The sequence below is a fragment of the Oncorhynchus keta genome, unplaced genomic scaffold (genome assembly GCF_023373465.1).
Source record: "Oncorhynchus keta strain PuntledgeMale-10-30-2019 unplaced genomic scaffold, Oket_V2 Un_contig_274_pilon_pilon, whole genome shotgun sequence".
NCBI classification, from domain to species: domain Eukaryota; kingdom Metazoa; phylum Chordata; class Actinopteri; order Salmoniformes; family Salmonidae; genus Oncorhynchus; species Oncorhynchus keta.
In genome coordinates, this window is record NW_026285550.1 from 9,484 (window position 1) to 37,032 (window position 27,549).

The 27,549-nt window shown below is 42.5% G+C and overlaps 1 protein-coding gene and 1 pseudogene across 3 annotated transcripts; one reads left to right on the forward strand and one right to left on the reverse strand.

Annotated features, from left to right (window-relative positions):
• The first annotated feature begins 1,065 nt into the window (after positions 1–1,065).
• LOC127922878 (uncharacterized) lies at positions 1,066–16,738 on the forward strand. 3 transcript variants are annotated; one of them, XM_052506835.1, is made up of 4 exons: positions 1,066–2,576; positions 14,020–15,692; positions 15,862–15,949; positions 16,079–16,738. In XM_052506835.1, the coding sequence occupies exons 1-4, from the start codon at positions 1,658–1,660 to the stop codon at positions 16,222–16,224; spliced, it is 2,826 nt and encodes a 941-aa protein (XP_052362795.1). In that variant the 5' UTR covers positions 1,066–1,657; the 3' UTR covers positions 16,225–16,738. The 3 variants fall into 3 exon arrangements, with proteins under 3 accessions (XP_052362795.1, XP_052362796.1, XP_052362797.1); XM_052506836.1 differs by lacking the exons at positions 14,020–15,692; positions 15,862–15,949; positions 16,079–16,738 and adding exons at positions 4,261–4,348; positions 4,692–5,320 and having other exon boundaries at positions 1,090–4,093; XM_052506837.1 differs by lacking the exon at positions 1,066–2,576 and having other exon boundaries at positions 11,542–15,692.
• LOC127922880 (protein ANKUB1-like) lies at positions 5,653–27,152 on the reverse strand (annotated as a pseudogene).
• Positions 27,153–27,549: the final 397 nt, after the last annotated feature.

Genomic DNA, 27,549 nt, shown 5'->3' on the forward strand with positions numbered 1-27,549 from the left:
TGTGTCATGCACAAAGTAGATGTCCTAACCGACTTGCCAAAACTAGAGTTTGTTAACAAGGAATTTGTGGAGTGGTTGAAAAACGACTTTTAATGACTCCAAACTAAGTATATGTAAACTTCCGACTTCAACTGTACAAGCCAGTTTCAATACAAATTACTTATACAAAAAAAGTACTCTAATTTATCATATTATTTGACTTTAAAACAGAATAATTTAGTATTTTTTTGTCTTCTCCAAACCGGCAGAAGCTTTTCTCTTTTATCTTTCAGTAATGAAAATAACTATAGAAGTTGAATAAATTATTATGTTTTATTATTAGATGTGGTTGACACACCTCCACCACACTAAGGTGTTTTCCCAGAGCAAAAGCAACGATTCCCCCACTATTTTCAATGGTGCAGATGTGTTTGACACACCTCAGCCAGAGCAACGTTCCTCACAGCATTACATATTATTTGTTTGACTGTGATGATTTCTTATTTTTTTTTTCAAGAACCTCTCTGTCTGATGTGCAGAAGGAGACAACAAACTCTGACTCGCTAAAAGTCACCCTCGTCACCTGTGTGCAGGACAGCCTGCAAGGTTCTCTCTCCAAACTTGCATGCATGTCCAATTCTCCATCTGGAAGTGCAGGCTCTCCGAAGATGACCCCTGCTGTAATGGCAGAAGTGATTAAAGATGTCAAGTCGGCCGTATCAGTGGTCGTTAAGAGTGCCTCCGCTAGCCAAACCTCTCAAGTGACACCGGTAAGGGGAGACTCACAGACCAAGGTGACTGAGAGCATGGTGAGAGAGCTGGCTGCTAAACTTGAAAAAGTTGACCAAGAGAGCAAGAATCTAACAGGGCAAGTCATGACCATGATCTCTGACACAATGGTGGCTTTTGTTGACGAGAACGAACAGAATTTGCTGAAAGATCTGAAGGACAAGATCACGTTTTTGGCATCGCATGTTGGCTTCATTGACGATCTTGATGCCCTGATAAGGAAATATGAGAGCAGCTACAATATTAGTGAATCTGGTTCCTCCTGCAAGCTCACATCTAAGAGCATCCAAAAACTCTCCAGCCAGGAGTTTCAAACATCAGCAATACAAGCAGTGAGTGGAGTTCTTGCCAAAAAAGTCAGTAGTTTGAGCTTTCCAAGTTCAGTCTGAGTTAACAGGTGCTGTATCAGGTCAAACATCGTCTGGCATTGTAAAGACAGAGTCAATTCACCCAGTGGGCTCAGCAGCGTCAGTAGTTGTTAAGACTTTCGTGTCAGATATGAAGTCCTTGGCTGAATCTGAAGAGAGTCCCCAACAGAAGAGTGCCTGGTCTGCTGCTGTTCACATTTACCACAGCATCCAAAACAACTTGAAAGATTATTTCGGCAAGCTTCAGAGATTTGCCCTAAAGAGCATTGTCACATCTGATGACAACATCACAAATGCTGAGTTTAAGGAGACAGTTCCACTGCCTTGCTTAGACATGAAATATAGGCCCAGTAAGAGTGAGCCTCAGTTGCCAGAGTCCACTGGTGAAGTTACTTTACAAAGAGGCCTAAGTGAGTGCTCAACTTCTTTGGGCACAAACTGAGTCAGAAGAAAGCAAGCTCCTTCTGACAACTTGCACCAAAGAAGCCATCTCAGAGCTTCTGGTCTTGTACAAGACTGACATGTCAAAGGAGGACCCCCTGTACACTGTTGGAGAAAAAGGATCAGACTTCTCTATTGAGAGACAACAATTTGTAGAGGGCGTTCTGGCTCAGCTTGGGGATATCTCCCATTCCAGGGCCTCATCACCAATAGTATATGAGTTCCCCTGTCAAATTGAGGACAGCAGAAGTAAGGCCACAGCTTCTTTGACCAGTCTGTTAGATTGTATTAGAAAACTTTCAAGTGAGGAATTTAAGAGAAATGCCACTCAAGCAGTGAGTGAGTTCCTAGTTAAAAAGTCCACCAGTAGCTTAACTAGTGCACAGCCTGCTTATTCTGTAGCATCCAGGTCTTGTTCCATTCAAAACCAGTACACATGGTCAAAGGATATTTGTGCGGATTCTGCTGCCTTTGGCATCATTGAAATATTTGTGGAAGACCTGCAGAGCTCGGCGCAACCTGCAGAAGTAGAGGAAAGAGAACCTGACCTCCAGGAAAATGCACAAAAGCTACAGAGCAGGATCTGGTCTGCTACCACTAGTTTATATAACAATATTAAGAAGACATTAAAGGACTTCATCATTCACCAGCGGAGGTCAGACATGATGAGCAGAATGTCTAGTCATACACCCACAGAGGACTCTGGACATCTTGGGACTAAGGAGCACATTTGTTTGGCAAGCCAGGACTTGAGGCGACCTAGTAAGAGTGTGCCTCACTTGCCCAGTTTGAACCTTGCAGTGGCTCTACACAGGGGTGTCAGCGAGAGTTCAAAACTTCTCTGGACTGAAACAGACGACGGTCTACTGACCAATAGTACCAAAGAGGTCATTTCAACAATCTTGACCTCATGCGAGGATCAGGCATCAAATGCACCTTGCTTCTCCACAGTAGGAAAGAAAATATCTGATTTGTCCCTTGAGGTCAACATGTTGGTAGGTGGTGTTCTGTCTCAGCTGAAGGACATCTCCTTGTCAAGGTCCCCAACACCATGTGAAGTCATGTTTGAACGTCTCCAAGGTTCGCTAACCTCTCCAGTAAGTCTAGATTGCAGCACAGCTGCCTCCAAAGGCATTGCATCTTCCCACAGTCTTTCAACAAAGAGCCTCCAAAAACTCTCTCGTCATGAGTTCCAAACCAAAGCTGAGAAAGGAGTGAGTGAGGTCCTCTCTAGATCATTTAACATTGTGGAGGAAGGCACAACAGATAAGTACCTCCAGTCTGTATCTACATCCACCACATCTACTGATATTATACAAACCATGGTGAAAGACCAGCAGGAGCTCCCCCAGACCACCCAATCATCTGACATAGTATCTGGAACCTCCCTGCTCACCACTGGACAGGTTTCTAAGAAAAGGATCCGGTCTGTTGCTCGTAACATCTACTACAGTCTGCAAAGTAAGATTACGGAGTTTCTCAGAAAAGATCTTCAAAGATCAGACACAACACTTGGTTCAATCCAAATCTTTACATATCAAAGCAGTCCTGCATCACAAAGAGCAAGTCTCGGCCATCTTGAGGTCAACCAGAGCAGTGTTACACCTGGTGGAAACGATGCCTGTGTGGACATTCCGCACAAATTACTATCTAAAACCACTGAGCTCTCGGGATCCATGCTGGAGGATATTGACACGATCCGTTGTAGGAGTGCTGACAGCCAAAATACAAGAAATACCTCTTCTTCACGCTCCTCCGTCTCTGTAACACCTACTTCAAAATTAAGGCAGTCGAAATGGCACTTTGCCTTACCCGGGACTCCCATCCCCACTGAGTTTCCTGCTCAGATTGACTTTCCCATTGTTAGAAACACAATCATTGAGGACTTCTTTCACACAGAGGACTTACTTCCTGTAAACTTTGTGGACAAAGTAAGGCAAGCTGCTGGGGTGGTAGTGGACATTATGGTGGAAAGTGTTGAGAACACACAGGAAGATGGACAGGGTGCTTCTCATCTTGACGACCTCCGATCTGCTGTTAGGAAATTGAGAAAAATAATTTCCACTTGGACCATCCACATTTTCAGTCATGAATTGGTGGATAAAGTGATAGCCCTTCAGGACAGCCACAGCACTCCACAGGTCTTAACATTGGAAGCAGCCAAAAGTGCTTCAGACTCTATTCTTTCAAGGCTGAAATGGGGAAAGGAACAATGTGCCATATCCAAGGAGCTCTCCTCTCAGCTTCTCCAGATATTTGCTGAAGAGACAGTGAAGTGCTTCCTGAGACAGTGGTCAGATGAGTATGAAAACATAAACTTTGATGTTTCAGTCCAGAACGATCCAAAGACTTCTACTTGCATGGTCATTCTTCAAATGATCACCAAAGCCACTGCTAAATGTTATTTTGAGTCCACTACCAGCGTGGCCACCAGTGACATTGTAGAAGGCGTGTTTGATTTGGAAAGGGATACCATCAGCAGTACTGGAGAGCAGGTCCTCACCTTTAACACAAAGGTATAGTCCACATACATCTTTCATGAATAACACTGCTGTTGACCTTTTGTGAGATATATGATTATTTGTGTCATGGCATTGCACTGCTTCTTTGCAATTGATATGCTGTACTTTAAGATATATAAAAAATGTCAGTTTGTTTTAATGTGCCTTTTCCCACCAACCAGGGTTCCAAGAAAGTTAGTAAGAACCTCTGTCCTCAAGAGTCTCTGGAGTACCAGCCTCAGAACATTTCCCCTACTGTGTACTTTACAGGTAAGCCCTGCTGCTGTTTAGGCTGCTGCTCAGTCAAGACTGAGACATCATCCCTTTACCATTCCACTAATTCATTTGGAAAGACATTGTACTCCTTCCTCTGAGTTGTTACCTATGCCATACTGTACTGTGGGCTGGGTGGTAGCCTAGTGGGTTAAGAGGTTGGGCCAGTAACTGATAGGTTGCTGGTTCAGAATCCCTGAGTTCGAGGCAAAATCTGTCTATGTGCTCTTGAGCAAGGCACTTAATCCTAATTGCTCCTTGTAAGTCTCTCTAGATAAGAGTGTCTGATAAATGAGTAAAAATGTAAATTGATTGCATGCTGGATGGTCTTTCATTGCAGAGACTATGACAACATCTCATGGCTCCTTTTCTCCAGAGGGAATTTATGATATCGCATCGTCCTTCCCACTTGAAGAGAAGAGTCGCAAACCCTCCCTTTTCACCAGATTGTCTAGATCCATCACGAAAGGCTTTCTCAGCCCATTCAAATATTCAAGGAAAACCAAATTATTTAAATAAATTCCTCATTATAAACAACGAGAGCATTCATTTGTTCAGATAAATCTAATCGTATTGGTCACATACGCCGAAACAACTGTGAGAGGCTTTATTACGAGCCCATTCCCAACAATGCAGAGTTAAAAAAGTAAGAAAATATTTTCTAAATAGTAACACAATAACAAGGCTATATACAAGGAGTACCAGTACCGAGTCAATGTGCATGGGTGCGAGGTAGTCGAGGTAATACAGTATGTACATGTAGGTAAGGGTAAAAGTGACTAGGCAATCAGGATAGATAATAAACACAGTAGCAGCAGCTAGTGTGAAAGTCGGTCAGTGTCACAGTGAATGTGTGGGTAGAGTGTAGTGAGTGTGCATCGAGCCAATTCAAGAGAGTCCGTGGAAAACAATTAGAAAAATACATCAATAACAAAGGGGGTCAATGCAAATAGTGCAGGTGGCCATTTAATTAACGCGTTCAGCAGTCTAATGACTTCAGCAGGGGGTAGAAGCTGTTCAGCAGTCTAATGACTAATGGGGGTAGAAGCTGTTCAGCAGTCTAATGACTTGGGGGTAGAAGCTGTTCAGCAGTCTAATGACTTAGGGTTCAGCAGTCTAATGAGAGAAGCTGTTCAGCAGTAGAAGCTCAGCAATGACTTGGGGGTAGAAGCTGTTCAGCAGTCTAATAATGACCAGGATCCTGGTGTCTACCCAATGTGCTGAGCACTCCTCCTGGCCAGAGTCCGCGCTACATTCAGCTGCTACAACCATGGTCTCTGTGTGAAGGCACTGTTAGAGTCAATCAACCAGAACAAGGTAAGGAGACCAAATCTGTGTCCTAGCATTGTGAAATACTGTATATGTAATGGCCTCAATACATTAATGAAGTGCCCTTACATCCTATCCTCTCCCCATACTGAAACAACTTGTGAACCAATAAGACTGACACTATATACCTTCTAAGCATGATAGTTGGCTCATGATTTGATTCAGGACTTGTTAGGGTAAACCAATAACAGCTTCTAACCCCAAGTCATAAGACTGCTGAACAATTAATCAAATGGCCACCGGACAAGTTCAACTGTTTTATTATTTGTTACTTTAGTTTATTGGGTAAATATTCTCTTAACTCTTCTTGAACTGCACTGTTTGTTAAGGGCTTGTAAAGTAAACATTTCACGGAAAGATCTACACTTGTTGTATTCAGCGCATGTGACAAATTAAAGTTTGATTTGATTTGACTATATACCTTCTAACCATGATGGTTGGCTCATGATTTGTTTGTACTGAAATCTATTCAGGGAGGATAAGGGTACATCACAGGCAGTGATGTCGTGGTAAAACCATTGACTGGTAAATGCTGATTGCCGTTCAGGATTAAAGAAGTAACGCTCCCTATACTCTCAATGCATCTTCCACAAAAGGTGGGTAAATGCTTGAACCAAATAAAATAAAAAGTGTGTAAACAGCTTTTACATGTGTTCCTTCTGTAGCTCAGTTGGTAGAGCATGGCGTGGCGCTTGTAACGCCAGGGTAGTGGGTTCGATTCCCGGGACCACCCATACGTAGAATGTATGCACACATGACTGTAAGTCGCTTTGGATAAAAGCGTCTGCTAAATGGCATATATTATCCCCCCCACCACTGATTATAGGAGGCTTCTTCTGACAGTATTCACACCTTCCATAAGAAACCTCCAGAGAAATATTCATATTCACCGTAGCTGTCATTTAAACTTGGACTAACCTGGCCAAGGCCAAACAGTATATGGCGTTTTCTCTGGGTGTGCGGTCGCAGTGGAGAGAAAAGGCCTCCAGTGAGGTGGTGAGTATCTGGGCGGAGTTTGGCGAGGCAAACACAGGTCTGAGATTGGTGTCTCTAGAAATGGGCGGGAGCGGAACTCTGCTCCTCCATTGGTTGCTGTTCTGATCCCCAATCTCATCCTCCTCACATCCCTTCCCTCCACATCCCCTCTTCTTCTCTCTTTCATCCCTCGTGGCCACAGGGTGTAGCTTCGGTAGTTGAAGAGGTTTATCCTGGGATGCCAGGGCGCGGAGCGGGCAGGATACATGAGATGGGCAGTTGATGGGGGTCAAACGTCGAGAGGCTGTGGACATCACCCTGATACCCGCCTTGGCCTCACTCCTCCTGGGCTTGGAGGACATCTTGGGGAGGGTGAAGCCGTCCACCAGGACCGTGTCGCCCACCCTGGTCCTGAACGGAGCCCTGTTGAGGCCCATGCAGTGCCTGGATGCTGTCCTCCTCTGCCCCAGCCTCACCCAGCCCTTTATCTGGAGGTATGTCCGCATGGGCAGGGCCATACCTGGGAGGACCACCACAGAGCACAGCTTGGTGGCCAGGTGACTCACACACTCCCTGTGGCCGTACTGAAGGGCGATCCTCAGGGGGTCACGACCCTGGGGATCCCGACAGGCAGCTTGAGGATGGTGAGCTGGCCGCGCTCGATGGAGGCGACAGCGGGACACTTGGCGACGTCGGGGTGGGCCGTCTGGTGGCACCACTCACGGTAAGGGTGAACCCCACCGGCTCAATGACACGCACCCCCTCTCCAGCAGCCAGCCGGCCAGGTCCAGGTGGCCCAGAGAAGCAGCGATGTAGAGTGCCACCCGGAGCTGGAACCTGGAATAATACAGAATCAATGTATTTATAACACGTTTCAAGTTTTTTTGTCAAGTTCACAAGATACAGTGGGTTATAAAACAGTATAGTAAAATGCTTACTTGCAAACTCTTTCCCACAATGCAGTATTAAATATCAGGGTAAGAGAAAAACATATGAAGGAAAAAACACGAGAATATAAGCTACATACAGGGTCAGTACCATCATTGTAAGCTATATACAGGGTCAGTACCATCATTGTAAGCTATATACAGGGTCAGTACCATCATTGTAAGCTATATACAGGGTCAGTACCATCATTGTAAGCTATATACAGGGTCAGTACTATCATTGTAAGCTATATACAGGGTCAGTACTATCATTGTAAGCTATATACAGGGTCAGTACCATCATTGTAAGCTATATACAGGGTCAGTACCATCATTGTAAGCTATATACAGGGTCAGTACCATCATTGTAAGCTATATACAGGGTCAGTACCATCATTGTAAGCTATATACAGGGTCAGTACTATCATTGTAAGCTATATACAGGGTCAGTACTATCATTGTAAGCTATATAAAGGTTCAGTACCATCACTGTTGATAGTAAGTCTATCATACAGTTCAGTGTGTAGATGTGTATTCTGACCTCATCACAGGTCTCTCTCTAGACAGGTGTCGTTGGACGGTCAGTCTGTGTCCCAGGAAGCAGTCTCTGAGGAACTCCGCCCACCCATCCCAGGTGTCCAACCGTAGAGTAGCCCCTGGGAGACAGAGACACATGCAGGTTGTCCTCCTAGTTGCCATGAACCAAGAATGTGTTCCATACAGTCCATTTGTCTCTGTGTTACATCCATAAGGTGTTGAGCCAGAGGACCATTGATCTACTGCACAAGGAAGGCCATACCCAGGTCAATGGCGTAGTCGTGCAGCCGGTTGCAGTCGTAGAGTTGCAGGCCGGTGGGAGAGCTCAGTCTGAAGGAGCTGACGGGAAGCTCACACTGCTGGGACACCAGGGTCATGAGCCTGGCCACAGACGTACTCAGGAGAAACACAGTGCCCAAGACTGAGAGGGTCTCCCCCGTCACGGCACTGAACACACGCACCACCGGCTCCCGCTGAAGTATAAGACCATGGACATACAGTAAATTCACTTGTTTTACATAAATACCTTTGTTGTGTTTATACACCGAGTAAACAAAACATTATGAACACCTGTTCTTTCCATGACAAAGACTGACCAGGTGAATCCAGGTGAAAGCTATGATCCCTTAATGATGTCACTTGTTAAATCCACTTCAGTGTAGATGAAGGGGAGCGGACAGGTTAAAGAAGGATTTTTAAGCCTTGAGACAATTGAGGCATAGATTGTGTATGTGTGCCATTCAGAGGGTGAATGGGCAAGACAAAATATTTAAGTGCCTTTAAACGGGGTTGTAGGTGCCAGGTGCACCGGTTTGTGTCAAGAACTGCAATGCTGCTGGGGTTTTTCACACTCAACAGTTTCCTGTGTGTATCATGAATGGTCCACCACCCAAAGAACATCCAGCCAACTTGGCACAACTGTTGGAAGCATTGGAGTCAACATGGGCCAGCATCCCTGGGGAACGCTTTCAAACACCTTGTAGAGTCCATGTCCCAACGAATTGAGGCTGTTCTGATGGCAAAAGGCGGGGTGCAACTCAATATTAGGAAGGTCTTTCTAATGTTTGGTACACTCAGTATATATAAGTTAGGAGTCATATAATTACAGGGGTAAGATGAAGTGGCTCCTTTGCACTGATCTTAGGTCTGGTTTGTGTTTTTACTGCTAATGGTAAAGGTTAGGATTTGGTGAGAGTAAACTGATCCTAGATCTGTGCCCAAGGGCAATTTCTATCCAGAGACAAATCAAAGGTCCATGCCATTTAAATTTATAATCTACCACCATCTCGTGGCTCAAATTTGTAACAACATTCTCTAATTCATGTGCTGTACTGAGTTTTGTTCTATCACATTGAACACTAATCTGGGTGCAGATTAAATTGAACACTAATCTGGGTGAAAATTAAATTGAAGACTGATCTGGGTGCAGATTAAATTGGTAACAGAAATATTATGAATATGTATTTCAATGAACCCAAAGGGCCTCTTCTTCTCCTACTATACGGCCTGCTGTGCTCTACTGTACTCCACTGTACTCTGCTGTAGTCTACTGTACTCTACTGTACTCTACTGTACTCTGTCTGCTGTGCTCTACTGTACTCTGCTGTACTCTGTCTGCTGTGCTCTACTGTACTCTGCTGTACTCTGTCTGCTGTGCTCTACTGTACTCTACTGTACTCTGTCTACTGTACTCTACTGTAGTCTGCTGTAGTCTGCTGTGTTATACTGTACTATACACGACTGGGTATACAGATTCTTCAGATACTGTTAGCGAACACCAGACTGAGGTCGAGGCGATTACATGGGGAAAAGGTTTATGACTGTAAGGGTGTTTGGTACAAAGGAAACACTATATCGGGCCACATTTCAGCTCTATCCCAGGTCAACCATACAATACTATAGATTTCCACTCTAGTCAACCAGCAAGAAGGAGAGACAGACAGAAGGTCTGGCTTTGACGATGTCAATGATGGGATGTGTAAGTAAGGAGTAAGGAACACAAATAAACATTATTCTGATGGTTAAATTTGTACTTAGATACATAACCACTCTCCTCTGTTAGCAAATCTTCCACAGAACTTTGTGGAACAGAGTGAGTTCTGTACCTGTCTGGCTCTGGACATGTACCCAGGGACCTCTGTACAACAACACTTCACACTCACGAAGCAGTGTTCTTACTAACCAATCACTCTACCATAACCATGGTCTCGGTATAAAGCAGTGTTCTTACTAACCAATCACTCTACCATAACCATGGTCTCGGTATAAAGCAGTGTTCTTACTAACCAATCACTCTACCATAACCATGGTCTCGGTATAAAGCAGTGTTCTTACTAACCAATCACTCTACCATAACCATGGTCTCGGTATAAAGCAGTGTTCTTACTAACCAATCACTCTACCATAACCATGGTCTCGGTATAAAGCAGTGTTCTTACTAACCAATCACTCTACCATAACCATGGTCTCGGTATAAAGCAGTGTTCTTACTAACCAATCACTCTACCATAACCATGGTCTTGGTATAAAGCAGTGTTCTTACTAACCAATCACTCTACCATAACCATGGTCTTGGTATAAAGCAGTGTTCTTACTAACCAATCACTCTACCATAACCATGGTCTTGGTTGAGCAAGGGCAATATTACTTTAAGTCTCAAGCAGGGTGACCTCAACATACTATATATCACCATACTATATACCACCACACTATACAGTGGGGCAAAAAAGTATTTAAAATTTGAAGCAGAGCTTAATTTGTAAATTGGGAGGTGCCAGAACAAAGAGTGGGTGCTGGAGGGGGGGTTCTGTGGTACCAGAACTCATGAGAAAAAATATCACCTATTATAATAGAGCATTGAACGTGTAACGGATGTGAAACGGCTAGCTTAGTTAGCGTGTGCGCTAAATAGCGTTTCAATCGGTTACGTAACTTGCTCTGAGACCTTGAAGTAGTATTTCTGCAAGAGCCGCGGCTTTCGTGGAGCGATGGGTAACGATGCTTCGTGGGTGACTGTTGTTGATGTGTGCAGAAGGTCCCTGGTTCGCGCGAGGGGACGGTTACAAACGCATATCATCACATTTGGATAGCGCCACATATAGAAGGTGCACACATGGGGAACATTTTTAGTAGCCTCGGGTCCGGGAAAGTGTTAGCCTTTTTAAAACCGCATTTCGTGCAATTCTACATAATTTTACATGACTGGAGACTTTGGCATTATCTTTTTTTAATCCGCACAAATGATCGAAATGGCAGGCTACTTTGACACTGACAAACTTAGTATCTGAGATCAATAAAAACGGCCTTGTCTTGAATCCATCAATAGCCTATAGGCCTAGGTTTGAAGAGAAACATATAGTAGGCTACAATATGAGGAGGAAATTAGTCCTAAAAATGCTTTCCAGTTTCACTGACTCACCCAATGATGCGCAGCTCACTCGCTGGAGATTGTCGATGCGCTCGTGTCAAAAGCCTCTCTCCCTCTCTGTTTTGTAAAACAATGTTTGGGAGTTGATCAAATATTTTGGTAGTCTACAGCATAGTCTTATCTTTTCAGCAAGAGTCATTGCTTTTCAACCTGTGTTTTCCCTCGATTGTATTTGAAATATTGCAAAAGGCCTGTTTTGTCTGCGTGCTGTTTTTTCACTGACAGATTTGCCTCGCGTTCCCGACTGTAGGCTATTCTTTGTTATTGGGCTACAATCCGCAGCGAGGCTATTTAAAAAATAATTCATTGGTCCTCTGTAGCTAAATTATAGGGTTTCTCATGACGTATTAGGCTATTCTGAATGATATAATTTATTTCTGAACAGACAGCAGTAATTCCGTAACTTTAGAAAATTCCTCCAGAACCCTTCATGCAGCTATGATTCTATAAGGAAACAAATGATGAAGTGCAACTCTGGAGAGATGAGGGGGCAGGATAATTGACGAAGAGGCAACTCGAATGAACTTTGATCGCTTTTATTATAATTGTTACATAGCAAAAAGTGAAAATTATTTTTCATGGCACGAGAGGTACCAGATTCGGCCAAATAGGTTCTGTAAAAAAACAGTCCAGAACGGAAAGGTGCCGGATCCTGTTCTGGCATGATCCGGCTCAAATTAAGCACTGATTTGAAGTACCTAGGCCTCTACCTGCTGAGTATAAAGATTATTAAACAAGATTCAGTGGGCTTGTCATTCACAGTACTGATGAAAAATCAAGTATATTTGATCTAAATGTGGATATACGAGGACATCTAGTGGTCACCGGATTTTTAAAAAATCCATGCAAGCTATCTTTGCACTAGCATGCGATGCCATATATTTGACGCAGGTATTTATTATTCAACAAGGATAGTCATTGACCCGGACAAAATATAATTGTATGAGCTATGCCTCCTTGTACCGGCGTTGTTGCACCCCTCTACTATCTGGCTTGGTGGGGCGATCTCGTTCTGCATTCCTGCTTCACTTATATTCAATGTGTCATCATGCATTTGTGCATGCACGCTGTTAACGGTCATATCCGTCTTTCTAGCTAACTTAGCTAAAACTGACTAGCGTCGCTAGCAACTAGCTAACATGGATAAAGTTTAGTCGTGGGTCCACAAAATCAAACAAATGGTACTGAACTGATGACAAAATCATGTTTCGAAAATGTAGTAGCTATTTATGTTGTTTAATGACATTGCGAATATAATCATTTTTGACATTTAACTACCGGTATGTATCTAATACGGTTTCGGCATGAGAAAAGTATTAATCGCAAATTCCAGCACTAACGGATACCGGGAAACAGAAATAAGACACCCGGTCACGAATGCGGAGCCACGCCCTAAAATAACATGTGACCACAAGGCGTTTGTGACACATTCTTTGCGTTCCAACTTTGTCTTAATTGTCTGAAGGTTCTAAATTGCTTATGAGCTTGGCTGCCCTTCAGAAAGTAGCTGATTCTTGTACTTTACAGCTGTATTTTCCTACAGTTACTAATAATACTAGCAACAAAACAGATTTCATTCCTTAAAATTATATTGCCAGATGGAAGAAAATAATAAGGTAGGCCTAAACTGTAATAAGATATACCTTAAAGACTGCTTGTGTTTAATAAGATGGGGTGTAGGCCTACACTGTCTTCATCCTCTAAACTCTGGATGTTTACTAACTTTGGGAAGTTGGAAACACAAGCATCTTCATATAAAATAGGTTGAATTTGTACCTTTGAAACCATGTCAGATTTTCAACATTATATACACTTTCAGAAAAAAACAATAGGCTGGGCAGCACCTCAGCCCGGGATCGAACCCCATCCAGGGTTTTAACGACACCCAGCCCTGATTAGCTTTAATATGTCACTGACTACTACCAATATGCTATTGTGAGAATTATTATTGAGAGATCTCTTAATAACAAAATATATTCCATGTTAATATCAAAGTCATTCCAAGGGGTAGGTTTGACAAAGCAAATGAGAGTTAACAGCTATTGTTTCAATTCAACCCAGAGTTCAACTAATAGACAAGGAATACAGTATGAAGAAGACATTAAAGGGCTTCACCATTCACCGGCGGAGGTCAGACGTGCAGAGAAGAATGTCTAGCCATACACCCACAGAGGACTCTGGACATCTTGTCACTAAGGAGTACCTTAGTTTGGCAAGCCAGAACGTGACGCAAGCTAGTAAGAGTGTGCCTCACTTGCACAGTTTGAACCAGGAAGTGACTCTACACATGGGTGTCAGCGAGAGTTCAAAACTTCTCTGGACTGAAACAGACGAGGGTCTAATGAACAATAGTACCAAACAGGTCATTTCAACAATCTTGACCTCATGTGAGGATCAGACATCAAATGCACCTTGCTTCTCCACAGTAGGAAAGAAAATATCTGATATGTCCCTTGAGGTCAACATATTGGTAGGTGGTGTTCTGTCTCAGCTGAAGGACATCTCCTTGTCAAGGTCCCCAACACCATGTGAAGACATGTTTGAACGTCTCCAAGGTTCTACTGAGCGAACCTCTCCAGTAAGTCTAGATTGCAGCACGGCTGCCTCCAAAGGCATTGCATCTTCCCACAGTCTTTCAACAAAGAGCCTCCAAAAACTTTCTAGTCATGAGTTCCAAACAAAAGCTGAGAAAGGAGTGAGTGAGGTCCTCTCTAGATCATTTAACATTGTGGAGGAAGGTACAACAGATAAGTACCTCCAGTCTGTATCTACATCCACCACATCTACTGATATTATACAAACCATAGTGAAAGATCTGCAGGAGCTCACCCAGACCACCCAATCATCTGACATGGTATCTGACACCTCCCTGCTCACCACTGGACAGGTTTCTGAGAAAAGAATCTGGTCTGTTGCTCGTAACATCTACTACAGTCTGCAAAGTAAGATTACGGAGTTTCTCAGAAAAGATCTTCAAATGTCAGACACAACATTTGGTTCAATCCAAATATTTACGTATCAAAGCAGTCCTGCATCACAAAGAGCAAGTCTCGGCCATCTTGAGGTCAACCAGAGCAGTGTTACACCTGGTGGAAACGATGCCTGTGTAGACATTCCGCACAAATTACTACCTAACACCACTAAGCTCTCAGGATCCATGCTGGAGGATATTGGCACGATCCGTTGTAGGAGTGCTGACAGCCAAAATACAAGAAATACCTCTTCTTCACGCTCCTCCATCTCTCTAACACCTACTTCAAAATCAAAGCAGTCAGAATGGGACTTCACCTTGCCCGGTACTCCCATCCCCACTGAATTATCTGCTCAGAGTGACTTTCCCATTGTAAGAAACATGATCATTCAGGACTTGTTTCACACAGAGAACTTACTTCCCCCAGCCTTTGTGGACAAAGTCAGACAAGCTGCTGGGGTGGTAGTGGACGGAATGGTGGAAAGTGTTGAGAACACACAGGAAGATGGACAGGGTGCTTCTCATCCTGACAACCTCCGATCTGCTGTTAGGAAATTGAGAAAAATAATTTCCACTGGGACCATCCACATTTTCAGTCATGAATTTGTGGATAAAGTGATAGCCCTTCAGGACAGCCACAGCACTCCACAGGTCTTAACATTGGCAGCAGCCAGAAGTGCTTCAGACTCCATTCTTTCAAGGCTGAAATGGGGAAAGGAACAATGTGCCATATCCAGGAAGCTCTCCTCTCAGCTTCTCCAGATATTTGCTGAAGAGACAGTGAAGGGCTTCCTAAAACAGTGGTTAGATGAGTATGAAAATATAAACATTGATGTTTCAGTCCAGAATGAACCAAGCACCTCTACTTGCATGGTCTTTCCTATCCAGCTCAATCAGAGCAAGCCAGAGGATAGTGACACAATGAATCAGCTCACGAAGGTCATGGTCAACAAAATGATGGATGCCTTATCAGTTGGCTCAAGTCATCAAATGATCACCAAAGCCAATGCCAAATGTTCTTTTGAGTCCGGTACCAGCATGGCCACCAGTGACATTGTAGAAGGGATGTTGGATTTGGTAAAGGATAGCACCAGCAGTACTGGAGAGCAGATCCCCATCTTCAAGTCCAAGAAAAGCAAGAAAACCATGTTCAGCAAGATATGCTTTAACATAAAGGTATAGTACAAGTACATATTTTTCATGAATAACACTGCTTTTGAATGTATGAGATATTATTTGTTTATATAATTCAGTATTTTAGCATTGTATTGCCTTTTTCCAGTTGTTATACTGTACTTTAAGATATATAACAGTTTGTTTTAATGTGCCTTTTCCCACCAAACAGGGTTCCAAGAAAGTTAGAAAGGACCACTGTCCTCAAAAGTCTATGGAGTACCAGACTCAGAACACTTCCCCTACTGTGTACTTTACAGGTAAGCCCTGCTGCTGCTCATTCAAGACTAAGATATTATTACTTTAGCGTTCAACTAATTCATTTGGAAAGACATTGCACTCTGCTCTGAATTGTTACCCATGACATACTGGATGGTCTTTCTTTGCAGAGTCGAGGACAACTTCTCATGGCTCCTTTGCCCCAGAGGGAAATGACATCGCATATTCCTTCCCACCTGAAGAGAAGAGTCGCAAACCCTCCCTTTTCACCAGAATGTATAGAGCCATCACTAGAAGCTTCTCCAACTCAAGATAATTTTCCTCATTAAATGAGATTGCATTCATTTGTTGTCATATGTTGACTGTTTTGCTAGCACAGACTGTAATATGTTCTGCGATTCATCCACATGCATTGAGGAGTATACCACCTCAGTCACAGGCTACATCAATAAGTGGATCGACAACGTCGTGCCCACAGTGACCATATGTACATATCCCCGACAGAAGCCATGGATTACAGGCAACATCCACACCGCGCTAAAGGCTAGAGCTGCTTCTTTCAAGGAGCGGGACACTAATCCAGACACTTATATGAAATCCTGCTATGCCCTCAGACTAACCATCAAACAGGCGAAGTGGTTGGTTAGGTCAGGGTGTGACTAGGGTGGGCAATCTAGGTGATCTATTTCTTTGTTTGGACTGGTATGGTTCCCAATCAAAGGCAGCTATCTATCGTTGTCTCTGATTGGGGATCATACTTATGAAAATGATGTTTGTTTATATTTTGTTGTTCTTTTGGTGTTCATCTAATAAAGTAAGATGTACACTTACCACGCTGCACCTTGGTCTCCTCATCTCGACGACGAGTGTTACACAAAGCGTAAATACAGGACTAAGATTGAATCCTACTACACCGGTTCTGATTCTCGTTGGATGTGGCAAGGCTTGCAAACTATTACGGACAACAAAGGGAAACCCAGCCGCAAGCTGCCCAGTGACACAAGTCTGCCAGACGGGCTCGGTACCTTTTATGCTCGCTTCAAGGCAAGCAACACTGAGGCATGCATGAGAGCATCAGCTGTTCGGTATGACAGTGATAACGCTCTCTGTAGCCAATGAGAGCAAAACCTTTAAAAAGGTCAACATTCACAAGGAGTCAGATGGATTACCAGGACGTGTGCTCCGAGCATGCGCGGACCAACTGGCAAGTGTCTTCACTGACATTTTCAACCTCTGTAATACCTACATGTTTCAAACAGACCACCATAGTCCCTGTGCCCAAGAAAGTGAAGGTAACCTGCCTAAATGAATATTACCCCATAGCCTTTGAAAGGCTGGTCAAGGCTCACATCAACACCATCATCCCAGAAACTCTATATATCCACTTCAATTTGCATACCGCCCCAACAGCTTCACAGATGATGCAATATCAATCGTGATCTATACTGCCCTTTTCCACCTGGTCAAAAGGAACACCTATGTGAGAATGCTGTTCATTGACTACAGCTCAGCATTCAACACCACAGTGCCCACAAAGCTCATCACTAAGCTAAGGACCCTGGAACTGAACATCTCCCTCTGCAACTGGATCCTGGACTTCCTGAAGGGCCTCCTCCAGGTGGTAAAGGTAGGCAACACCACATCTGCCACACTGATCCTCAACATGGGGGCCCCTCAGGGGTGCGTGCATAGTCCCCTCCTGCATGGCCAGCATGACTCCAACACCATCATTCAGTTTGCTGACGACACAACAGGGGTGGGCCTGATCACAGACAATGATGAGACAGCCTATAGGGAGGAGGTCAGAGACCTGGCAGTGTGGTGCCAGAACAACAACCTCTCCCTCAACATGAGCAAAACAAAGGAGATGATCGTGGACTACAGGAAAAGGAGGGCTGAACACTCCCCCATTCACATCAACAGGGCTGTAGTGGAGCGGATTGAGAATTAAGTTCCTTGGTGTCCACATCATATTCTCCCTGCTGCCATTCAGATTGGAGTGTATCTAAATTAATTTACCCCCTGTTTTTTGCATAAATATGTCTGTCATCAGCATTTATTTGATGTTGGTAGACTGTAGCATTTGTATGTCTTTCTCTGTATCGTGATGCCTTGACATTGGTTATTAATATTAAAGTGATGTACAGACTGAGTTTGTACTCTATTTTTAAGCCACAAAAATCTAAATATCCTTGAACATAACTTAATTTTCAAGTTGAAAGAGTGCGCCAAGAATAAATTGTGGGTGAATAAATATTCAGTTTTTAATCAAACTTTTGTAATGCTGTAAACCCTTTCCATCAATTGTCACTCCAGGTATTCTGAACATTGTCTTTTCTATTATGAATGGGATATTTTTCATACCAGTTTGACTGCTCAGACAAGTGTAATAAACTATCATTACGAACGTGAACGTTGACTAACAAAAGTTTAAGTTATACACCTTCAATACTTGTTACCTACATTAAGCCAAGATGGATCTTGAACTTCGATACCATTACAATGAAGGGTCAATGGTGAAAACCCTGCAAGCCAGTGATATAGAGACATTAGAAAAGGTTTGTTTTCAGTGGTGCAAAGTACTTAAGTAAAAATGATTTAAATCGTTTTGGGGGTATCTGTACTTTAACTATTTATATTTTTGACAACTTCAGTACATTCATAAAGGACAAAAATGTACTTTTGACTCCATCCACTTTCCCTGATACCCAAAAGTACATTTTGAATGCTTTGTATGACAGGAAAATGGTCCAATTCACACACTTATCAAGAGAACATCACCTACCTCTGTTCTGGCAGACTCAATAAACACAAATGCTTAGTTTATAAATTATGTCTAAGTGTTGGAGTGTGCCCCTGGCTATTCTTACATTCAAAAAAAGCAATACAATTGTGTTGTCTGCTTTGCTTAATTTTTTAAATTATTTTTACTTTTGATACTTGAGAATATTTCAAACCAAATACTTCCCAAGTAGTATTTTACTGGGCAACTTTCACATTTACTTGAGTCATACTGTTTGCAACTGACTGATTGAGGACTTTTTCCACCACTGTTTGTTTTGGACATTTATTTTTTATCAAATGTATTTGACAGGGACAATCTACTGTATTTCTGTAAATGTGCCAGATTTAGCCAGCTGGCTTTGTGATGTAACAAAGGTAGCTGATGATGTAATGAAAACAGACAGTTAAATATGTGTGTGTAGAACTGTTGCACATTTGCTCTGGAAATGAGGACCAAACCTACTCGTCAAAAGGAGTGAATTGCACCTCCAATTGAAGTCAATAATAAGGTATGGAATCATGCCAATACAGTCATTATTTATATAGCTCTGTAGCTTGCAGTATTTTGAAGGAGATAAGCAAGGGAAAATGATGCTTTGGTTAATATTTCTCACGTGAAAGGAAACATGACCATGCTAACTGAAAAATGGATACATGAATATTGGTCAAATGTACCTACATCTTCTGAAGCTGTGTTGGGCCTACTTGATCATTTAAAAAAAAGTCACAGACGATGTCCATAAATTAGACAACAATACTGAACAGTTGTAGCCCGTTGGTAGTGGTAGGCTTCTGGCTGTGATCTCTGACCACTGTAACAGTGAATAGTGGCAATTTACCCGCGGTGTATAGGCTTGTTTACTAGGCTAACTAGTGCATTGGGGTGGGCTATGTGCAGCATGGGCATACAGGAAACCACTCTAGCCGCTTAACTCACCTTGGCCACGAGCTCTATAGTTTACAGCTATTGCATCACCTACAAAGCATCAACTGAATGTTGAATGTCAGGTATTTTAATTGTCTGTATTGTCTACTTGTTAAATGTTTGGAAAGTCTTAATTTGTAATTGTCTGTAATGTCTTATCAATTGGTGTTGGACCACAGGAAGATTAGCTAACGTTATAGCGTTAGCTAATGGGGACTCTAGTAAAGATTCACAAGACTGTTCACAGATTCACATTGATCACAGAATCGGATTGATAATCTTAATTCGAAGTTTGAGTTTTTTACTGGACAACCAACACTTGACAGATGGGCTAATCCATAGAAAGAAAATATGATCTTGGATCTTGAACTCCCCTAGCTACATTTCGACTTAATGTTCAATATTACTAGTGGCACTCTGTCCTTACGAACAGTAAATCATTGGGTCTGACTCTTTTGATTTAATGCAATTTCATCATCTATAGTGAAACAACCACCACATAATCGTCAACTCCCCCCTACAAAACATGAATTTATTTGTGGTTTATCCTCTAGCTATTTTGTAATAGGTGTGATCCTGACTTGGAATGGCCACGAAGTTACACATGGTTTTAAGTCCAGTTAGTTTGGAAGTTGTGGTAAATGGGGGAGTGTGAGCGCGTGTCATGAGATGCTGAAGGTGTTGATATGGGGATGGATAGGCGACCACTGCCTTTAATTACTACGCTCTGCCTGCACCTACCTCAACTGGTACTCTGCTGCCTCGCTGTGGCTACAATATGAGGAGGAAATTAGTCCTAAAAATGCTTTCCAGTTCCACTGACTCAATGATGCGCAGCTCACTCGCTGGAGATTGTCGATGCGCTCGTGTCAAAAGCCTATCTCTCCCTCTCTGTTTTGTAAAACAATGTTTGGGAGTTGATCAAATATTTTGGTAGTCTACAGCATAGTCTTATCTTTTCAGCAAGAGTCATTGCTTTAAATCTGTGTTTACCCTCGTATTTGAAATATTGCAAAAGGCCTGTTTTGTCTGCCTGCTGTTTTTTCACTGACAGATTTGCCTCGCGTTCCCGACTGTAGGCTATTCTTTGTTATTGGGCTACAATCCGCAGCGAGGCTATTTAAAAAGGGGGCCATTGGTCCTCTGTGGCTAAATTATAGGGTTTCTCATGACGTATTAGGCTATTCTGAATGATTTAATTTATTTCTGAACAGACAGCAGTAATTCCGTAACTTTAGAAAATTCCTCCAGAACCCTTCATGCAGCTATGATTCTATAAGGAAACAAATGATGAAGTGCAACTCTGGAGAGATGAGGGGGCAGGATAATTGACGAAGAGGTGTAACAGTACTCTTCTTGCGTTGTGTACAATCAGTCATCGACACGGAACTCCAACATGTAGCACCAGTAATGTAGATGTATTCTGATATGAACGGCACAAAATTGCACGTCATGCAATGCACGTCTCACCATCCAACTCTGCACTCACGCACTGTACAAAATATATGAACCCCCCCACCACCAGACACAGTAAATTGCTAGCTAGTACTGGCGGGAATTCTCTACAACAAAATGCACAAAACATATTCTCCAAAAACCGCTGCATCTTATGTGTGATGTTCGAATAACATTACAAACAATTTGATATAAATTGTACATTTAAATCATCACTTGAGAGTATAAAAATCACTTTTGATGTACAGTGCTTTGCAACCAACAACTTACCGCTGGTTTGGTGCTTGTTCACTGGGACGATTTTAACTGGAACGACCCCCTCGTAAGCAAGCTTCGCAAACCAGCCAATAAGATGCCATGTTGAATAGGTGAAGACAAGACAAACTCAAACCAAAAACCCATTGGCTTAACAATAAAGTGGCAAGGGGAATCACCAATATAACCCTGTTACAGAGGCAACTCGAATGAACGTTGATCGCTTTTAATTATAATTGTTACAGGCAGTTTACCCACTGTTCCTAGTCCGTCATTGAAAATAAGATTTTGTTCTTAACTGACTTGCCTGGTAAAATAATAAAAAAAATAAAAAAACATAGCAAAAAGTGAAAATGATTTTTCATGGCACGAGAGGTACCGGATTCGGCCAAATAGGTTCCGGAACAAAACAGTCCAGAACGGAAAGGTGCCGGATCCTGTTCTGGCATGATCCGGCTCAAATTAAGCACTGATTTGAAGTACCTAGGCCTCTACCTGCTGAGTATAAATATTATTAAACTAGATTCAGTGGGCTTGTCATTCACAGAACTGTTGAAAAATCAAGTATATTTGATCTTAATGTGGATATACGAGGACATCTAGTGGTCACCGGATTTGTTTTAAATCCATGCAAGCTATCTTTGCACTAGCATGCGATGCCATATATTTGACGCAGGTATTTATTTTTCAACATGTATTGTCAATGACCTGGACAAAATATAATTGTATGAGCTATGCCTCTGTGTCCCGGCGTTGTTGCACCCCTCTACTATCTGGCTTGGTGGGGCGATCTCGTTCTGTATTCCTGCTTCACTTATATTCAATGTGTCGTCATGCATTTGTGCATGCACGCTGTTAACGGTCATATCCGTCTTGCTAGCTAACTTAGCTAGCTCATCAACCAGTATTTTATTCGCTTTTTCTGCACGATAGCACTTATTAAAGCCTTGCAACTCATGGGGACCTCACTGTTACCACGGGTCATCGAGCTAGCCCTTATTTGGCAGCAGGGTTGCATCGGTTTCCACTGGATTTGACAGCTTGTTAGGCTGGCTAGCTAGGTAGCTAATTCGCTAATGAGACCTATTTATCATGTAGCAGCAACTAGCTAATGCTAACTAGCTAACATAGATAAAGTTTAGTCGTTGGTCCACAAAATCAAACAAATGGTACTGAACTGATGACAAAATCATGTTTCGAAAATGTAGTAGCTATTTATGTTGTTTAATGACATTGCGAATATCATAATTTTTGACATTTAACTACCGGTATATATCTAATACGGTTTCGGCATGAGAAAAGTATTAATCGCAAATTCCAGCACTAACGGATACCGGGAAATAGAAATAAGAGAACCGGTCACGAATGCGGAGCCACGCCCTAAAATAACATGTGACCACAAGGCGTTTGTGACACATTCTTTGCGTTCCAACTTTGTCTTAATTGTCTGTCGGTTCTAAATTGCTTATGAGCTTGGCTGCCCTTCAGAAAGTAGCTGATTCTTGTACTTTACAACTGTATTTTCCTACAGTTACTAATAATACTAGCAACAAAACAGATTTAATTCCTTAAGATGATATTGCCAGATGGAAGAAAATAATAAGGTAGGCCTAAACTGTAATAAGATATACCTTAAAGACTGCTTGTGTTTAATCCTGAATCCAGTTGCCCCTCTTGTACTGGGATAAGACAATAGGGAACCGATTAACCTTATGGAGGAGTACATGTGTTTTGTAGACACACCTGGGTTCTAAACTGGCTGAGGTAAACATTTTAGGAAAGCCTGGGTTTTTAAATCCCGGTGAAAGCAGATATGACAAGGTTTGTCAATGTCATGTTGCCCTTCTATTTAGATGAAACTAGCGAAAATATATCATTTTTCTTCTCTTAATCCACATTTTCTAGGAAAAAAACATGTTCATGCTTTAGGGCTGGTGGCTCCATACATATTGGTCAAATGTAAAGTGTGTGTGTGGGGGGGGGGTCGTGGATAAGATGGGGTATAGGCCTACACTGTCTTCATCCTCTAAACTCTGGATGTTTACTAACTTTGGGAAGTTGGAAACACAAGCATCTTCATATAAAATAGGTTGAATTTGTACCTTAGAAACCATGTCAGATTTTCAACATTATATACACTTTCAGAAAAAAACAATAGGCTGGGCAGCACCTCAGCCCGGGATCGAACCCCAACCAGGGTTTTAACGACTCCCAGCCCTGATTAGCTTTAATATGTCACTGACTACTACCAATATGCTATTGTGAGAATTATTATTGAGAGATCTCTTAATAACAAAATATATTCAGTGTTAATATCGAAGTCATTCCAAGGGGTAGGTTTGACAAAGCAAATGAGAGTTAACAGCTATTGTTTCAATTCAACCCAGAGTTCAACTAATAGACAAGGCATACAGTATGGGCCTAGTGTGGCACAGAAGGAACTATCCAAGCAGAAGATACGTCTGCTTCAAATGGTGATATTTGGTTTCGTTGTCAACCAGGTAGGCTAGTTGAGAACAAGTTCTCATTTACAACTGCGACCTGGCCAAGATGAAGCATAGCAGTGTGAACAGACCAACAGAGTTACACATGGAGTAAACGATTAACAAGTCAATAACACAGTAGAAAAAAAGAGTCTATATACTGTACATTGTGTGCAAAAGGCATGAGGAGGTAGGCGAATAATTACAATTTTGCAGATTAACACGAGTGATAAATGATCAGATGTTCATGTGCAGGTAGAGATACTGGTGTGGAAAAGAGCAGAAAAGTAAATGAATAAAAACAGTTTGGGGATGAGGTAGGTAAATTGGGTGGGCTATTTATCGATGGACTATGTAGGCAGAGCTTTACCTAGCATGGACTTGTCGATGACCTGGAGCCAGTGGGTCTGGCGACTAATATGTAGCGAGGGCCAGCCGACTAGAGCATACAGGTCGCAGTGGTGGGTGGTATAAGGTGCTTTAGTAACAAACGGATGGCACTGTGATAAACTGCATCCAGTTTGCTGAGTAGAGTATTGGAAGCTATTTTGTAGATGACATCGCCAAAGTCAAGGATTGGTAGGATAGTCCGTTTTACTAGGGTAAGTTTGGCGGCGTGAGTGAAGGAGGCTTTGTTGTGGAATAGAAAGCCGACTCTAGATTTGATTTTAGACTGGAGATGTTTGATATGAGTCTGGAAGGAGAGTTTACAGTCTAGCCAGACACCCAGGTACTTATAGATGTCCACATATTCTAGGTCGGAACCATCCAGGGTGGTGATGCTAGTCGGGCGTGCGGGTGCAGGCAGCGAACGGTTGAAAGCATGCATTTGGTTTTACTAGCGTTTAAGAGCAGTTGGAGGCCACAGAAGGAGTGTTGTATGGCATTGAAGCTCGTTTGGAGGTTAGATAGCACAGTGCCCAAACAAGGGCCGGAAGTATACAGAATGGTGTCGTCTGCGTAGAGGTGGATCAGGGAATCGCCCGCAGCAAGAGCAACATCATTGATATATACAGAGAAAAGAGTCGGCCCAAGAATTGAACCCTGAGGCACCCCCATAGAGACTGTCAGAGGACCGGACAACATGCCCTCCGATTTGACACACTGAACTCTGTCTGCAAAGTAGTTGGTGAACCAGGCAAGGCAGTCATTAGAAAAACCGAGGCTACTGAGTCTGCCGATAGGGGGGGTTCTGTGGTACCAGAACGCATGAGAAAAAAATATCTATTATAATAGAGCAGTAGCGTGCCGTGGTTCTGGGGCCTAGGCCTTCAGTGAAGTCCTAAACCGTCCCACCTGAATTAATCCACCTCTTATTACCGTCATTATGATGCCATGGCTCTAGACACTATACATTTAGACAGAGACGCAGTATAACCAGGCATTGCGTCACCTTGAAATTGACATTTTATTCAGAGAATTGCAGGGGAAGAGTACAATACCTTTTCATTGTGCAGCTTCGTTGCCCTGTTCGCTGAGCTGTAGATCCACTCGGGTGTCCCCAAAAGTTTTCAAAAGCACCATTGCTTGTAAGTGCCCAGCTGTACTTTGGTGTCTCGTTGCTGCCTTGGTTAGACAACTCAGGTTTGCAAAGCCAGTGTGGCTCCAAACACCAAATCGATCACTTGCAAATAATAGGCATTACCAGTACAGTTTGCAGTGCTTCTCGGAGCCTGTGAGTCATTGATAGCACCCAAAGTTGAAAGTGGCGAACGAACCTCTTTCCCGCCTGTGACAGGCTTTGTATCGTCGGCGTCTACCTCTCCTGACAATGTCTAACTTTTCTTGAAAAGTTTGTCTTGAGAATGGCGTTATAATTATATCCTCGACCAAATCGATATCTTCTCCTTCCGCCATTGTGGGTTGAAAAAACAGCTTAGTAGTACGCAAATTAATTAGTTGATCAATTTCAGTTTCCTAGTTCTGAGACCTGCCCATATAGGACCTGCCTCAAAATTGGTAATCCAATCAAAAGACGTGCACGCACTACACCTGCTAGCTGGCTCCTGTGTAACACTGGAGCCAGCCAGCAGGCGTACAATAGCATCTCTAAAGCTGATTGGTTGACACTAAATTTTAATTTCCATTCACTTTAAGCTACAAGCGCCCGCACTGTTGATTCTGAAGGCCTGAGGGCAGATTTTAGACCCCTGGCAACACATGATGGCTGAATATAATTGGATAAAAGATCATAAAGACCAGCCCTCTAAATCTCAACCTGGGGCTGGAAGCAGTGCAACCAAGAGGAACGAAGAGGAAATGAAGAGTCAAATCAAATCAAATTTTATTTGTCACATACACATGGTTAGCAGATGTTAATGCGAGTGTAGCGAAATGCTTGTGCTTCTAGTTCCGACAATGCAGTAATAACCAACAAGTAATCTAACTAACAATTCCAAAACTACTGTCTTATACACACAAGTGTAAGGGGATAAAGAATATGTACATAAAGATATATGAGTGATGGTACAGAGCGGCATAGGCAAGATACAGTAGATGGTATCGAGTACAGTATATACATATGAGATGAGTATGTAAACAAAGTGGCATAGTTAAAGTGGCTAGTGATACATGTATTACATAAAGATGCAGTAGATGATATAGAGTACAGTATATACGTATACATATGAGATGAATAATGTAGGGTATGTAAACATTATATTAGGTAGCATTGTTTAAAGTGGCTAGTGATATATTTTACATCATTTCCCATCAATTCCCATTATTAAAGTGGCTGGAGTTGAGTCAGTGTGTTGGCAGCAGCCACTCAGAGTGTAACTCTTACTCTGGGGAATAATTTAATACATATTTGTGGGAAAATATATTTAAAAATTTTTTTATATTCTGATGATGTTTAGGCCAGCAGAGAAGGCCTTGCTGGCCCTGACGGCCCACCACTGTAATAGAGCATTGAACGCATATCATCACATTTGGGTAGAGCCACTTATAGAAGGTGCACACATGGGGAACATTTTTAGTAGCCTAGGGTCCGGGAAAGTGTTGGCCTTTTAAAAACCGCATTTCGTGCAATTTTACATCCTTTTACATGGCTGGAGACTTTGGCATTATCTTTTTTTAATCCGCACAAATGATCGAAATGGCAGGCTACTTTGACACTGACAAACTTAGTATCTGAGATCAATAAAAACGACCTTGTCTTGAATCCATCAATAGCCTATAGGCCTAGGTTTGTGGAGAAACATATAGTAGGCTACAATATGAGGAGGAAATTAGTCCTAAAATGCTTTCCAGTTTCACTGACTCACCCAATGATGCGCAGCTCACTCGCTGGAGATTGTCGATGCGCTCGTGTCAAAAGCCCTCTCTCCCTCTCTGTTTTGTAAAACGATGTTTGGGGTTGATCAAATATTTTGGTAGTCTACAGCATAGTCTTATCTTTTCAGCAAGAGTCATTGCTTTCCAATCTGTGTTTTCCCTCGATTGTATTTGAAATATTGCAAAAGGCCTGTTTTGTCTGCGTGCTGTTTTTTCACTGACAGATTTGCCTCGCGTTCCCGACTGTAGGCTATTCTTTGTTATTGGGCTACAATCCGCAGCGAGGCTATTTAAAAAAAATAAGCTATTGGTCCTCTGGAGCTAAATTATAGGGCTTCTCATGACGTATTAGGCTATTCCGAATGATTTAATTTATTTCTGAACAGACAGCAGTAATTCCGTAACTTTAGAAAATTCCTCCAGAACCCTTCATGCAGCTATGATTCTATAAGGAAACAAATTA

Coding starts and splice junctions, on each gene's coding strand:
- LOC127922878 (XM_052506835.1), top strand. CDS start 1,658: ATGTCAAAGGAGGACCCCCTGTACACTGTTGGAGAAAAAGGATCAGAC. Junction 2,577..14,019: donor TGAGGTCAACATGTTGGTAG/GTGGTGTTCTGT, acceptor ACATATTGGTAG/GTGGTGTTCTGTCTCAGCTG. Junction 15,950..16,078: donor CCCTACTGTGTACTTTACAG/GTAAGCCCTGCT, acceptor CTTTCTTTGCAG/AGTCGAGGACAACTTCTCAT.